Raw genomic sequence first — 17,498 nt, forward strand, 5'->3', positions numbered from 1 at the left:
CTTATGTTATTTATGTTACTCCCCTATACACATTCTTAAATAAGCTGTTGCAGAGATGACAACTGCTCATTATTTAGTAGGTTAAGATACCAACTTTGAACTTGTTGCCAATGTTTGGCATAATGACACTCGGCCTCTAACAATGTTAAAATATTCTTTGTTGAAGTAATTGAGAGTGCTAAAATATGTATAAGCAGCCCAAAATGTAGCAACAAAATGTCTGCTTGATACTCTTCTTCTCACAGAGTAAAGGTATCTTATCTATACCTGTGAAGCATGAGTGCCTTGGACAGAATAAAGTCCAACCTGCTTCACATCCTCTTACCTTAATGAACTCTTAATTGGGCCAGTTCAGTTGTAAGACAGCAATATAAGTAAAACAATAACATCTTGCCACATATTTTTGTAAAATAATCCTGTACCTTTATTTTAAGATTCCTTTTAATATAACCTTTACTTCAGCACCTGACTGTTCATAGACAAACAGTAGAGCTTTTAAAAAGAACAGCTATATTTTTTAATCTGTGTACATATGTGTGTGTATACACAGAGAACATCGGGCATCAACATAAACACAAATCTAAGAGGAAAAAAATAGGTCAATTTTCAAAATAATGTTCAAAGTTTGCAGTAAAACAAGACAATCCAGCATGAATGTTTTGTTAAGCAAACAGGTTAGACATCTGCATTGACCACGTCCAAGAAACAAATGAGTTCTTTTCCATGCCTCATTCTCAATTCATAGGCCAGTTTTCCCCCCAATCCTTCTTAAGGGACAAGTGACGGTCTTTGTCTTCTTTCAATGAACAGCATCATCATCACCATTATTCTTAAAATATTAATTCAAAGTAAGTAAGAAATGCAGCTAACTTCTGGAGAAAAAAGAAGCTAAAAGCAAAAAGGATGCTGACATGTTTATCCATTAATACAACTATTTCAAAGAGTTGTTATTTTCTCTGTGCTTGCATAACATGCCTGGGTCAGAAACAAGGAGCGTTCAGAAACTGGGAGTTCTTATTAATAGCAAACAAAGAAAACTCACCATTGCGCTCTTCAGATCTTAGACTCTTCTTTGCAACCTCTGCCAATGCTCCAATGCCAAGACCAACAGCTAAGCCTTAAACGAACAAAAAAATAAAAAAGGAGGAAGAGGAAGTAAGTTAAAATGCCTCTAGCATAATGTTACATCTTCATGTGTATTAATAAGTATCAACTCTGAAACTCTTTCTAGGACACATCACTGAAATCTGAAACATTAATTTTCCTCATGTTTAGTGCTCACTATTATAAGTACTGGAGATGTACAATCATGTCATGTTTACTAAGCAACATTTACACAAAATTATAGTCAAGATTAGACTAAGTTCTAAGCATTTACTATAGGAAATATTTATTTGTATTTATAAGGCCACACAATTCTACAAAGGCTCTGGGTGGCACACATTTTATTTAAATTTACATTACATATTTCAACTGCATTTGTGCAGGTATATACTGAAGATTCCAGCTGAGCATGCTCAGTTGCCAGACAATGCCTTACTAAAATGTTCAGCCTGTTGTTTTTTCTTGGAATTTCATAATGAAAACCTCCATGTAGGACACTAAATGAACTCCTTCTTCTTCGTTCTGCATTTTCTCAGCTTCAATATAAATCCTAGCCATGTCCTTTTCATGGGAGCCAGTTTGGTATAGTTGTTTGGGCTAAAACATACAATGAACCGTTACAAGTACTCAGTATGGCTAGTCTAATGAAGAGAAGGACCAGGGGAGACATGATAGCCAGTGTTCCAGTATTTGCCACAGAGAGGACAGGGTCAAACTATTTTCCAAGGCACCCGAAGACCAGAAAAGGGATAATGGATGCTGATCAAGGAAGTTCTGGGAGCTTCATCACTGGAAGCTTTCAAGAAGATTGCCATTTATTCAAAATGGTATAGAAATGGCGTAGGGCAGTGATGACTAAGCTTTTCCAGAGTTAGTGCCCAAAGCGTGCAGATGCTGCTGAACCTCCAAAATGCAATGCGTGTGGCCCCCATGCATGCTCCCCGCTCTCCATGCATGCTCACACAGCCCCTGCACATGCCCTGGCCCCATGCATGCACGTATAGCCCCCCTGCTTGCACCTCGCCACCTTGTATGTGCACACGCCCATACCCACATGTGCCCCATGCCCATGCATGCACGGTCCCCCCGCATGTGTGGCAGAGACCCAAAGACCAGCTGGCCAGTGGGAGGCAAGCATGCATGGCGGAGCTGAACTGGGGTAACTGCTCAGTGCTCACAGGGAGGGAGCTGTGTGCCACTTGTGGCACATATGCCATAGGTTCACCATCACAGGCGTAGTGTCTCCTGCTTGGGTGGGGAGTTGGGCTAGATGGCCTACAAGGTCCCTTTCAATACTGTAATTTGTACAGATCTGTGCATCAGGCATAAACTGGGAGAGTGTGAATTCTAATCCTGCCTTAAAGACAAAAGTAACTGAGTGACCTTGTGCCTGTCACTGCTTCTCAGGAAGGAGGCAATGGCAAACCACATCTTAAAACCCTTACCAAGAAAACTGCAGGTATTTGTCCAGACTGTTATCAGGACTCAAAAAATTGACTCAAAAACAAACATACACAGACCCCTCCACACACACACACACACACACACACACACACACACACACACACAGGATAATTTCAGAAGAGTACTTTTCAGGGAGATAAATATATATAATACTTGCAGGATGTTTACCGAATTAATAACACTTATTGCCCTTAAAAGAGGATCGAGAACATTAGCACAGTACTTCAAGGAAGACCAACTAGAATTCAGTTACTAGAAAATTAAAAACATGGCATTTGCCAAAAGGTCCAAGAGCACAGATGGCCATAAGATTGCACAGGTCTCCTGGGGTACTCCTTATTACCTGGGGTTATCCTTCAGTAAGAAAGGCTGCAGGCACTACTCTGCTAAAAAAGCACAAATGGCCTCATCTTAAATCCCTCAAATTCCTTAAGGCAAGACATCATCACATGGCTATATATCTGCAGCTCTCAAATTACTTGGAGACCAAAGAATGAAAGAAGAAGACGATGCTTAGAGACAGTTCAAATTGTTTTGACTGTATGGTTTAAATGCTAAGTTTATTATTGTGTACAAAGAAAGAAATCAATCTGACTGATTTTGATGTTTTGATGAAAGACTGAGACAATAAGTCTTTCAGACAATAAAAGGATGAGGAAGGATGCTATGTAACACAGAACCCCTTTTCCAAGAAAAAGAGTGAATCTTGAGAGAAAAAATGATTGGGGGAGGGCGAGAAATTTTAAAAACCAGAGTAAAAACAGAATGAGTACAGAAATAGAACTCTATGAAAACGTTTTAGATTACCACCAAACAGAATTAATGGAAAATGGATCCAAGGAATATGAAAACTGTTTGGATAAAGTAAAAATTATGTTTCAGAGAGGCATGAGGAATTACAAGAGTAGAAAGTAAAGATGCTTAGTAAAATGAAAAAGAAAAGATGCTATGGATGAGAATGCACATAGAATAATGATTATTTCAAAATACAATTATCACACATTGTGCAATCTATGATAATTATTGATTATGAATTATGTGCTATCAACTCCTAGTGACCATATAGGTAAGTTTTCTCCATGATGATCTGTCCCTAAGCTATTCCCACTGTAACAGAGTCCATCCACCTTTCTGGTGACCATTCTCTTCTTCTCTTTCCTTGTGCAATGTGTCCATATAACAGGTACACCAAGAAAAAGAGCATTGCAAAGAATATAATCAAAGAATAAGGAAAGTCTACCTTTTGAAAATGGGTGAAAAGGAATTTATGAAGTCCTTAGTTCTCTACTAGCTTGGATGTTTGTGTGCAGTTATTTAGTTCCAGACTAAGTAATAACTTCAGGGCTAAACTAGTTCTCACCTGAAGCATATTACAAACATCACAATTTTCTACATTTCTGAATCAGGCAAACTAACATTTTTTTCTCTCCTAAAAATCTGGTCAAATAATAATTCCAACTGTTTATGTAGCTAATTCCTCTCCCCAATGTCTATTCATGTAGCCAAAACAGCAGCATATGTTTTGTCTAAAGTCAGGAAAAGGAATCTGTGTAAATTTAACATATCTTAAGATTCTCTCTCACACCATAAAATCATACTGTTTGTTATAACATCTAAATGAGTCTACTTAAATTCTGAGGAGGCAGGCAATCCTGGAAGTAGATCTTCACAACATAAAGAATATTTGTTAAGACACAAGAAAATTTAAGCTCCAGGTTTAACTAAGGTTCGTTGCCATGCTGGATCTAACCCAGCCGCCCTGTGGATGGGGCTTCACTTGTTTGCGCGGACCGGTTTCTGGCATGCTGCAAACTGGTGCCAGCCCACGGACTGGAGGTTGAGGACCCCTGATTTAACAGGGCCAGTTTGTCCCACATTTCCACTCTCAGTCAAGAACGTATTGTTCAAGCCATTAACTTTGCCTGGCCTGCTCAGCATCACTTTCCAATCTTCCCATTCTAGCACATTCTTGGCCCACTTAAAAGCAATAGCTCTCAACCCTCTTTCAATCAACTGTTGTAAATACAGAAACTAGATCTTAACACAACAGCTGATTTTCTCCATTTGAACTATGACAGCAAGAGAACATTGCAGAAGTGTGGCTATAGAACTTGAGAAAGACATTGACTTATAGCTTCAAATGCAAAGCTATAAATGTATTTGTTCAATGAACAAAACCAGGACAGACCCATTTTCTATTCCATCTCACACACTCAGCTTCCAATACAAAATTGCAGAAGCCATAAAATCTTCCCATTATTATCTCATATGGCAGGAATATGACTATTAGAATTAGTTAAAATGCTTCCAAGTGGTAAGAGACAAAAATGGCACTCATGTCATTTCAACTACTGACTCAAGAAAATGTTTACTCTTTTCTATTTCATGGGATAGTATATAGTACATACAGAGGCCTGTGGTAACTTGCCTAATAAAAGCCAAGTTCCTTATCACTCTGTTATACAAACAGAAATGTTCAAAAAGTATATAGAAGTAAATCTCATCTGGGAGAAATGAAAACAAAGGATAGATGCCAACTCTAGCTATAAATAGGAAAGGTCATAAAATAGAGAGGCTTCTCTTTTAACTAATATGTGCTCACTTCACATTGGCTGCCAAAAAGGTCTGGTGAAAGGTGACATTCCCTCACCTCCTACCCCATGCTTCTCCAGCCTACCAATTCCATGGTATTAGACAACTTTCAGTTAATAGACAAAAATGCTCAGAACCTTGTCTCCTCTCTAAACATGAGTTGACACAGAAAGTATTAGTTGAAAGACTGGGGATTGTAGAAAAAAGGTGGCTGGAAGTTATCTTAATTAAAGTTCCCTTAATATTTGTGAAATTGTTTTAAACACTTCTAAAATGTAATAAGTAGCTGGCACTATGTGAATGTGATTTGTTAACTATTTATAGTAGAACCTCTGGTCACGAGCGCTTCTGACCACAACCAAATCAGGTTCTGACCAAAAAAATCACTTTTTTTCATGGCTGATTTCCCCTCCTGCGACATTTTTTTTATGTGCCAAATTTCCAAAATTAGGTTCAGGTCATGACCAAATAGGTGCGATCAAAGTTATGGAACAAATTATGGTCGTGAACAGAGGTTCTACTATATTTGTTAAATTATTTTATATAGCCTTCAGAGAAGACTTTCCTGAAATTCAATTGATTCCTAAAAGAAATATTGAGTCCTACCCGCCAGAGAATTTCATCTGATGGGATTCAAAAGGTTGGTCTTCTCTGCCATAGTGCCCATCTTGTGGAAACTCCTCCCCCCAGAAGTGATATTAGCATCATCAAAACTAGGCCATTTTGTCAGAGCTTGGGATCTCAGGAAATTGGGAAGTTCTTGCAATGGCTTCCTTATTGTAGTTTATATTATATCCTCTTCTGTTTTCTGTGTGTTTTATACTTGTTTTTAATTGGGGCTGTGTGTGAGAGAGAGAGATGTACAATACTTAATTAAATATATAGTATCACTTTTATATGATAAGACAGCTGTGCAAAAATAAATAAAATACTGTAAAATAAATGTAATACACAGGCTTTTAGTTTTTTCAGAATTTTGCATCTTCAGATCATTTTTTTTTCCTAAGTTTAGAGACTCACCTCCAAAATTAGCAAGCCTTCCAATTCGAGTAACAGGCACTTTTCGTTCTCGGGCACGTTCACTGAGCTGCAAAAAAAGCATAAACAGATACTTGATCTGTTAATAAAGGATAAAAAATTTTTCACAAGTAGATGGTCTAAAATAGAGTTTTCCCACCAAGTGCTAGGAACTTCTGCCACACAAATAATATTATTTCAAAATTATTTAAAGAAACACACAGCTACTCTCATCTACCCGATTTTTACATCTGTTCACCAATTCATGAGACTGTTAGAAACTCAGCCATTTATACAAGTATTGTTTCCCTACCCTAGAGTACTTGCATATTTTGTTCTGCAAAAAACAAAATGAACAAGGGATTATGGTTATTTGTCTTCACTTAATCAGAATAAGTACTGCTGTCAACTTCAAATCCCATTTTAATGTGTATCCAATTTTAGGCAGAACTTCATGGCTGTAATTTGGCCTGCTGTACTGTTAGGTCAGTACTTGTGTTTTGTTTTTTTTGTTTTTTTATGTGAGATAAAAAAATTGCATTTTCCCCAAGTCTTCAAGAAACATCAGATGGGCATTAATACGACCAGAAGCTCTGAGAAGACAGGAGAGTTAACACTTAAAAGATTTTTTTATCTAAAACTGTTCTTCATACTTTTTTAAAACTTTTTTTCCAATATTCAAATTCAGGAGAATAGTATTTTTCTTTTAAAGGAATGTATATTTGGGGTCATTTCCTAAATCATTATAATTATTCAATTCTTTGTAGTGATATATGTTCTATTCAACTATGTCCTTTTAAGCTGCATTCCTTAACTTAATGTGATCCTTCTTTGGACTATTGGACTTCAATTCCCATAATTGCAACCCAACATGGCCAATAGAATTATAGAATTATTATATATATAGAATTATTATATATATAGAATTATTATATATATAGAATTATTATATATATAGAATTATAGAAGCACAATATATTTTGGGGTACAGAATAAACAGAATTGTCTCATAAAAAAAAAAAATCCAAAGCAAAAAGAAAAATAAGCAAACTTTGCTGCACCTGCTTTGACTTTTAATTTCATGGACAGAAGAAAAACTATTAATGAATCTTAGCTTCTTAACCATTCCAACAATTTAGCAAAATATCAAATGTCCAGCAAAGGAAAGATGAACACCTGTTAAATGTTAAAAAGAAGAAGTCTATTTCTAGGGAATATCATGACCTTTCTAAACAAATGTCTGGTTGTTAGGAAAGGTGAACTAATTTTGAGAGGACACCGACATACATCTAGCTTAGAAAAGCAAAACTAAACAAAATATTAAATTATTTTAAGCTCTCCCTATTCTGAGGTTTGATTGCCAAAACTTCAAAGATAGCATACCACAAAACCATCAATGAAAAAATATGTTTAAAAAATCCCAATTCAAGATACAGTAATCAGCTGTTGAGCCAGGCTTTTTAATTTTTTAAAAAAACATTGTTAACAAAAAGCTTAGAAATGTGCATGATTCATAAGTAAAAGAGCTAGGAAGAGAACAAATCTGTGCACATTTATCTGAACATAAAATCTCTCTGCCAGTCCATTCCAGGAAAATGCAATCAGAAAGAAAACAAACTCATATAAATAAGCATCAGGCAGATTCACACATTACATTATTTCCCTAAAAAGGGCAGGATACACTAGAGTTTCAAGATATAAGCCAGCTAGGAACTTCATGAAATTAACTAATAGGTTAATAGGACCCTTACCTTAAATAAATAGCAAGATCATCTACTTATACTACATGAATATAATAAAGGGGTTAGCTTTTCTCAGTATATTTCACACTGTATGTACTGGTCTATAAGATAGGCCAAAAGTTTGGTTATAGCAATAACCCAGACACCAAGTGACTAGGAGCTAAATATAAAGAATATAACTGGTTGCACATAAAGGTTGCTGTACCAGCTTTTCCACTCCATGAAAAAGCATACTTACCATCTGTTTGTGAGGCTTTTGCTGTGGACCTGCTTTAGCTTGCCTGGCTTTGTCAATGTCTTCAGCTGTTAATCCACCAACAGGGGAATGGTCTTGGTGAAAAGGCCTGATTTGGCCAAAGACAAGAGCGAAAGGATTCCCAGGGTTCCTAAAGCCTTCAAATAGCTTTGTATTTATTTTGCCAGAAATGGGATTTTGACTTGCAGTAGCATCTCCACTCCCACCACTTTGAACAGGTCCTTTGATATCATAAGAATAAGATGGGCCCTCTGTACCACTGTGCTTGTGAGGCTGGTCTTGAGCAGAAGAGAAGTCCTTTGTAATGCCTCCCAGCTCCGATTCTGAAAAGTTATATTCTTTTCCAAAGTCTTCACCAATATCTTTCAAGTTTTCCTGTTGTTTGCCCAGTTCCTGCAAACAAAGTATTGAAATGAATTCTCCAGTAAAACATGGTTAGCTATCAAAAGAAAACAATGAACATGATACAATGAATATGAATGTGGGCAAATCTGGGAGACAGTGGAGTACACGGTGGCCTGGTGTGCTATGATCCATGGGGTCACAATAAGTTGGACACAACTTAGTATCTGAATAACAACAAAATCATAAGTCCTCACAACAATTGAAAACACAAAAATAATATGAAAACAAATATACTGAGTTATCAGTGCTTTTTCAAAGAGGCAAAGTAGTCCTCAGATAACTACTTCTGTCTCTGACATTTATGCTGCCTTCAGACTTACTGCCTACAGAAATGGTCTCAGCCCAAGTGAACTCTGCCAACAGCATGCTAGAACTTTCTTGTAAGTGTGCCCAAAGTCACTTCCCTTGATGCCCTCAAGGTTTTCTGCCCCATCTGACTTTTTATTTTGTTTTATCACTGGTTATATAGCCACTACATTCATTCAGTTAATGGGCAAATTTCATCCTCTCCCCCAAACCTCAATCATAACACCAAGAATATATCCTTAGATTTTAGAGTAAAAATTTTCATCAAGTGAAATATTTAACTGAACATTATCATCTCTTTGTTGAAAATTTGTCAGTGCAAGATTATAATAATTCCCGGATTAGTGCAATGTAGCTATATTATTTTCAAATACATTTTTTAAAAATTCAGTATATATATAAAAAAAAACAAGTAGTACTAAATAAAAAATTATTATGCTTTTTCATGCAAGACATTTGGGGGGCGGGGGAGAGAGAATAGCAAGTATTTATCAATTAAAGGGGAAAGAGACAAGCGAAATCAAAGAACACATAACAATATTTTTACCTGCATTTTCCCCATAGCAGCACTGAACTGTTCCTCTGCAACTGCCTGAAAGCTTCGGGCTATGGTTAATGCATCTCCACCAAGGATTACTTGTCGTAGCTGTCCTGCCTGTGTCTCTAGGACTGCCTTACTGAGCTTTGTCAGCCCTCGCACCATCATGATGGCATCACCTGCCATGACTGATCACCTCCAGCACTGGAAGACATAAGATAACTGTCAGGTAAAACCCAAATTATGACAGTCCATGAAAACACACACACACACAAACACACACACACAAACACACACACACACTCTATTGATTGCTTATTGCAGCATGATTGTAATGGAACGTGGGAATGGCCTTGAGAATAGCAGTGAAAAGATGCTGCCTAGGAAACAATCAGACAAGAGAGGACCCATCCTAATGGATCAAGCAGTTAAAAGTGGGGGTGAGAAGTTTTGTACTTTCAAACTTGCAAGATTTTGTTAATGTAGCTTTACAATAAAATAGATTTAATTCACCTAGCGTTGTTCCTATCTTATTTACCTAAGAGGGCTGATAGTTATCTACTTAACACTTTTACAGAGCTAACCAAAAAGTTTCCTTCTAAGCAAGGGGAAACCCACAGCACATTTTCAGCTCCTGAGCTGCTTTTTGGTTTTTAGAGCTTCTCAAGCTGTTATTGTTGAAATACAGCAGAAATTATCACTATAGAAAGGCATAATTTTGATATTTATTGATTTTTAAAATGCCATTCTCAAACTACAAAAAATAAACCCCAAAAGGACAAGGCTCTAATTTCACCTCCTTCTATAACATAGTCCAATTAGTATTTTTTTCTGCCTCAATCACTGCCATACCTTCAGCACACTTTTTCTTGACTTCAGCGACATGCCATTAAAAGGTTAATATAAATTTCATCCACGTCAAAGTCATCTAACCATACTTGAGCATCAAATTAATTTTGAGGAACCTTTCCTTTTGACTACAACTAACATATAAAAACACAATAAAACCCCTAACTATAAACTGCCCAGAGTCACATAGGTGAGATGGGCAGTGTGAAGTTTAATAAATAAATAATTTTGCCAAAACAATGCTAATTCGCTATTTCTATCTTAATATTTTATTTAAATATCACATTATTTCATTCAACATCTTGGCCAACAGTGGAAGAAACATGTAATAAATTTCTTCTTCTGAATGACTTCTGTTTTCAAAGCAGCAAACCCATATGCCATGCACTGAAAAGGAGAGCTTTCCTCAAAAGGAAAGTCAAGGACATTAAGGTCAAGTTTAGCAACCCAAAGCTAGTTAAACACAGCAACTGTGGCCAAAAGGTTGTATAATAGGCATGACTCTCTTAACAATCACTTTGTTTAGCAACAGAAATACAGGTCACAAATATAAGATAAGGTAACGTTATTATTTTTTATTTTTTTACAGTACACCGGCCCACATTAAAAATGAAATTCTGTTGCCTGCTCTCAAGAGAAAGTGTAGTTACCCAAATATATAAACAACACACATACACATGCTATATACATACATATATACTAGCAATGTATGTATGTATGTATGTATGTATGTATGTAGTTTTGTATACACACACACACACACACACACACACAAATCACTGTCCATTTTGAATACGTAGTGGAAAGAGGAAACTTGAAAGTTCACAAGGTTGATGCTTATATGGAAAAAAAAACTGTGACTGAATCTAGATGTTCTGCTTTGGATATCACGAAGTCTCCTCCCAGAAGGTAACAAGGAAAACAGATCATGAAGAGGATGTGTAGGGTTCCAGACAATCCTGCAAACTCTGCTTAAGCATCACTTGTGTGTTATGTCCTGGACAAAAGGAAGTGAACTGCAATGATCTTTTCTGCCATCCTCACTATTCTCTGCATTGCCTGAAACAGTAATGCTTCCAAACCAGACAGTAAAGTAATATGACAGGATGCTCTCGATTGTCCTTCTATAAAAAGTGGTAAGAACAGGGGAAGAAAGAGGAACTTTTTTCACGTGACACAGAAAATGTAGGCGCTGCTAAGCCTGCTTCACCAGTGTCTCACTGGGCTCACTGAGTGACCAAGCTAGCCTACTCATTAGCTGCACACCCAGAAACTTGATGCTGCTAGCCACTTCCACAGGTGGTTATTACTATGTAGAGATCTGTGGCTGTGCCTACCTTTTCTGAAATTGACAATAATCGCTTTAGTTTTCCCTATGTTTAAAATGAAGCTGTTTTAGTTACACCAATCCACTAAACCTTCTACCTCCTTGTGGTAAGCATCCTCGTTGTCGTCTTGAATAAGGCCCACTGCTATTGTATCGTCCGCATACTTCACAATATAATTGGTGGTAAACCTAGCCCAATAGTCACGGGTCAACAGGGTGAACAACAACAGATTAAGGACTTAGTCTAATCTTAGGACTAGACATAGTCTTAGGACTATCATCATAAATCAAGGACTACCTGTAGAAGAATGGCTATTGAAACCAAAGTTACATAGTACTTGTTTTGTATGTTTTATCTCAGCTGCTGACTATTTATTTATAACTGTTTTCCTTCAGTTTGTTGGAGAAGATTATTGTTAGCCACCCAGAATCCCTTGTTTGAGATGGGCAGCCTCAAAATTGAATTGAATTGAATACTCTTTTGGGCCAAGTGTGATTAGACACACAAGGAATTTGTCTCCAGTACAAAAGCAATCAATTACAGTATTTTTTGGAGTATAAGATGCACCAAAATTTTAAAGAGGCAAATTTAAAAAAAGTTTTTGCACTCTGAAGACCTTCCAAAAATGGCCCCCTTTTCACAAAAACAGGCCCATTTTGTCAAAAAAAAAAAAAGAGAGAGAGAGAAAAGAGGGCATGCATAGCCTTTAGGCGGCGTATAGAGTGCTCCTGAGGGTTGGGGGGATTTGCAAAATTGAGTAAAATACGACCCGTTTTTTGCTCATTTCTGCCCTCCCCAGTCCCCAGGAGCACTCTGGAAAGCCTCCTAAAGGCTTTGCATGGCCATTTTGGTGAAGGGGCGGGGTTTCAGGAGGCAAAAAATGCTATATTCTGTGCATAAAATGCACCCAGTTTTTCAGCCTCTTTTCTGAGGGAAAAGGTGAGTCTTATACTCCTCAAAAATATGGTAAATAAATAAATGCTATGCCCAACAGAATCCTCTGCTGCCAATCTTGGATGCCAGTTTGGTGTAGTAGTTACCAGGGGACTGCGAGATCTAGTTCTGCTTTAGGCACAAAATCAGCTGGGTGATCTTTTGAAAACCTTGCCAACAAAACTGCAGGAACTTGTTCAGGCAACCTGTGAGAATCGGCCATGATGAAGAATGAAGAAAAGAACATTGCCTGATGTGAAACAAAATAGTGAGACAGCAAATAGTGAAATGGAATGTCCTGGAAGAGGCCTGATTTAATCTTCTATGCTGCAATATATATTACAGGTCCCATTTGTTAGAACTTACCTTTTCTTTAAAGTAATGCATATATTTCTGCTTTATCTTCCTAACCTACCTTTTGAGGTACATTAAATTGGGAGATAGCAATTGATTCAATTAATTGAGTATATATTTAAATCTGAGTCTCATAGACTTACTAAACATTTTATACCAAGTCATTATTTATTCTAATCATAATTGATAAGATGCCTGTAAGTTCTCAAGATACATCAAAAGCAAACAAACCATAGAATGTGTGATTCTTTCAAGCTGTAATAGAGTAAACAGATTATCTGGTCCAAATTCACATTATTAAAAGCTTGACTTACGCTAACTTTTCTTTAATTCTAGAATTAAATGTTCTGATTTAACTGTCTCATAATGACAATATTTTGCAGTTAAGTCGATTTAAAACATGCCTGTGTTCATTGGCCTTTTCATTCGAAGCCAGTATGAGCCATAAATAGTTTAGAAGCTTCAGTGGAAAACTGCTAATAACAAGTATCATCCAGTTAATTTGCTTTTTCATGTAAAACTAGCAAAAGGGAACTGATCTTATTTCTTCATGCAATATGTTTAGTTTTTTAAAAACTTTGTGGATGTTGAGCAATATAAATGTGCCAGTAGTTTCCTTTATAGCTTATCCGTTAACTTTATTTTGGAAAAATGTTGTAAAGAGGCTGTTCCACCATGACTGACTCTTTCCTATTGCTGCTTGGCTCCTTAACTTGTTTTCTCTTTCCTGACTTTGTTATGCTGAACAGAGCATTCTGGCACAAGGTCTTGGATAAAGGAGTTTTAGAGTTTGTTAGATCATTCATCAACCTTCTCTAGTGTTTTATGTTCTGAGCATTGGCGCTCCCTCGTTTCAAGCAGAAAGAGCATTCCTAGCTCTGCTTCATGGCTAATTATTTAAAATATCTTTATCCAGATCTTATAACTAAAACAAAAAGCAGAGTAGCTTACGAATATCACTACTCAGATGGTCCCTTTCAGTAGATTTACAATTTCAAAGATATAAAGCACAACAAAGATATGGGAAGAGAGGAAAGGTCAACAGTATAATCACGGAGTTTAAAGTTACAGTTCTGTGATCAGCTTGAACGCAAACAATTTAAGTAGTATGTTGAAATGTTGCTAGATGATATGAGTATTGGCTATGGGAAGGTCTGCATGAATAATATATACTTTATCATTGTGTAGAGGCACTGAGCCAAGGTGGCGCAGTGGTTAAAAGCAGCACTGCAGGCTACTGCTAGATCAGCAGGTCAGCGGTTCAAATCTCACCGGCTCAGGGTTGACTCAGCCTTCCATCCTTCCGAGGTGGGTGAAATGAGGACCCAGATTGTTGGGGGCAATATGCTGACTCTCTGTAAACCGCTTAGAGAGGCCTGAAAGGCCTATGAAGCGGTATATAAGTCTACTGCTATTGCTAAGTCTACTGCTATTGCTATTGCATGTTTCCAATATTCTTGGTATGCAGAGCTGTGTAATCTGCTATATATGTGTGTTATTCAATTGAAGGTATCCTTTTTTCCTCCTTTAACATTTGAATATAAGAATGTGGAGAATGGATTAGCACAATTCAAATATAATCTGCAAATCCAAACTACCTTTTAGGGAATGGTTAACTTCTTATGTCATACCTGTCATAATTGCAAAGATCTTTGTAAGACATCATGATCAATTGAGCCAATTGAGTAGGTTTGAGAATTGTTCAGCCAAACGGTTTTCGATCCTTCTTGGTCTCTGATCAAGCTCAACCCATCAGATGATAGCAAGGGGGAGCATCCTGATTTAGAAAAACCATACACTGGCTTTATGGCACTGAATAACTCTGGTAGTATGCTTGCCAGCAAGGTTTTTCATTAAACACACCTTGGAAACACACATTGGTCTTGGCCGGGTCTTGTAGGCTAATGTTGAATGGCTTTCTGACAGTCATTGATTGCCTATGATACAAAATGGTTCTGTGTAGGTTGAAGAACAATTTGGATCTGTCCAGAAGTCTGCATCTTGTAATCAAGGAATGATGGTGACAGCTAACTTTTTTAAAAGTATTCATTTTTTTTCTATAATCTTCCAGATTTTTCTCTTCTTATGAAAGTTTGTCATTTTGTGTACATATGATTCTCAGTATAAGAACAAGTGGTAGTATTGAAAAATAAAAGAACTCTACTAAACTAAAATATTAAAGGGAGATATAACCAACACACTGAGATTTGTTTAGATATTTTGAAGCAAGACATTTTAACAATTTTACTTAAACAAATACAGTAAAATGAACTGGCAATCTTATATGTTCTGAGAAAACTAGCAATGAGTGTTAAGTGACTGTCAACAGAACATTTTTTTAAATTTATAGTGGTCACAAGATCTTACTATTAATATATATATATGTAGTGTGTTTGTGTGTGCATGCATGAGAATTCAAATTTGTTTTAAAGAAAAGCTAAACTTTCGGGCTGCAGGGAAAAATTGTACAATAAGAGCTTTAACTTCAAAGCAGCAACAAAATATTTGAATTCTTATAACACCATCTCTTTCCCTGCTACTATAAGGGATCAAGTCTACAAATGCTATATATTAGAATTTTACTCTTTAAAGCAGGGGTATCAAACTAGCAGCTCACAGCCGGATGCGTCACACACAGGCCACGCCCGCCCCAGCTCCACAAAGGCAAAAAATGTCACGATACATCACGTGACACAATCGAGTTTGACACCATGCCTTAAAAGAAATATATACACTAAAACAGCTGGTAGTTTTAAAAATATCCCCTTGGCTCACAAAGTTGTTTTGGCAATTCAATCTTTACGTGGGTAGGAATAGGAAATAACTAATATTGTTGAATCTGACCAACTGATCATATTTATACTAGTGGGAAGACCGTGCCTCTTCCCACCCCATTTGAACTCAATAGCAGGTTTTCTTTTCAAGCATAGGGCTGACCTTTTCCCCTCCCACACTTATGTGGGCAATGTACATTTCACATCTTAAAGCAATTCTAAAAATGCTTCCCTTATCTCAGTTTAAGTGAATGGGGATTACAAGGGGCAGATTTGAACTGGCACCAAGTTTTGAACAAAGCATTTATTTTTGGTTTTGAAAATATTAATATCCAGAGACGCAGCAATTTTATTCTCCTAGCGCTATCTTCTATTTCAACGCTGATTGAATCAATGTGGGCTAGATCAAGCAATACAGCAGGAAAGCCTTTGACTCATAGAGCCACTGAGCAGGCAAGTTTGTTGCAACCTTTTACATTTACCCTATTGAAAGCCAAGTTGATTATCTACTTTTTCATCCTTGAAGCTTCAAAACAAAGTTCCACTGAACAAGAGAGCTTTTATGAAATCACTGTTTCATCCTTAATTTACTTTAGTATGTGTTTAATACAAATAATTTACTTAAAACCAAAACAAGGGAAGAGTTTCTGAACAAAGAGATATGTTTGCTCATTATTTCCCCAATAATCAGATCTTTAGAGGAAGCAAATATCAAAGACAGACTAAGAAATATAAGAAAATCTAGGGGAAAATACTATATGTATCCAAAGGCTGGCTGAGAATGGAATGAATGAAAAATAGAAAATCATGCATGAAAGCAATAAAGATAACAGAATGAAAACCCAGTAAAGAAGCAAGACATAGCAGAAAGAGACAGAGGAAGAAGGAATAATTAACAGATTGGGAATCATAAGGATGACATGCTCTTCAACATATTTTTTTAAAAGGTTGAATATGCAAGTCTCTAAGGGAGGGAAAGTAGCATTGGCTTACCTGAGCGGTCTTCTCTGTGAACTGCGGGAGAGTCCAAGCATGGGTTAATTCTGTCTGACTGCCCTGGACTGAATTGAAGATCTTTAGCCCAGTGTTTTTCAACCACTGTGCCGCGGCACACTAGTGTGCCGTGACATAGTGTAAGGTGTGCCGTGGGAAAAACACTTTATATATAGTCAACATAGGCACAGTTAAAAATTTTTAACATTTTCTAATGGTGATGTGCCTCGTGATTTTTTTCATGAAAAAAGTGTGCCTTTGCACAAAAAAGGTTGAAAAACACTGCTTTAGCCACGCCTCCTATGCTGGCACCTCAGATTTTTCGATGAAGGCATGGACCTGTAGTCAGTTCAACAGTGGTTCCAGTGAGTCTGTAACAAGATCAAGTCAACAGTAATTTGTAGAGGTCATAAAACAACAGCGTAAGTCATAAGTTCTGATCAGCTGAGAGTGAATGGGCTGTGATGTGACGTGGCACCTGTGTAGACTGGAGTTGGTAGGCAAGGACGATGCAGGCACCCAACCATCGGCCGATGGTGGCAGAGGTGACCTTGCATCCCATAGTGGCAGGTTGAAATGATATGAAGAGGGATTCAGACCGCCGAAATGACGCCGTGCGCTTGATGTACTTGCAGTGTCCTGCGCACATCTAGCTTGTGCCATCTGCGCTCCCTAGGATGTCTTGGATGCGAGCAAAAGTCCGGAAGAATGACTTCCTGGCTCAGGTGGAACCAGGTGTTGATTTTAGGAATGAACGAAAGATCCAGACAGAGAACGACCCTGTCGGGATGTATGATACATAGGTCCTCCCTGCCAGCTCCGAGATCCTTCATGGCAGAAGTA

General features: G+C 37.3%; 1 protein-coding gene across 2 annotated transcripts in view; it reads right to left on the reverse strand.

The window, feature by feature from the left end:
- The window catches only part of COQ8A (coenzyme Q8A), a 49,657-nt gene that overhangs the window by 22,216 nt on the left and 9,943 nt on the right, over positions 1–17,498 (reverse strand). For both annotated transcript variants that reach the window (XM_032215168.1, XM_032215169.1), the window contains exons 2-5: positions 9,434–9,628; positions 8,158–8,568; positions 6,181–6,247; positions 1,043–1,117 (exon numbers count right to left, since the gene is read on the reverse strand). In XM_032215168.1, coding sequence (XP_032071059.1) covers positions 1,043–1,117; positions 6,181–6,247; positions 8,158–8,568; positions 9,434–9,610 — 730 coding nt within the window. In that variant the 5' untranslated portion in view covers positions 9,611–9,628. The remainder of the gene's footprint in view (positions 1–1,042; positions 1,118–6,180; positions 6,248–8,157; positions 8,569–9,433; positions 9,629–17,498) is intronic.

This window comes from Thamnophis elegans, chromosome 4 (assembly GCF_009769535.1).
Source record: "Thamnophis elegans isolate rThaEle1 chromosome 4, rThaEle1.pri, whole genome shotgun sequence".
Taxonomy (NCBI): Eukaryota; Metazoa; Chordata; class Lepidosauria; order Squamata; family Colubridae; genus Thamnophis; species Thamnophis elegans.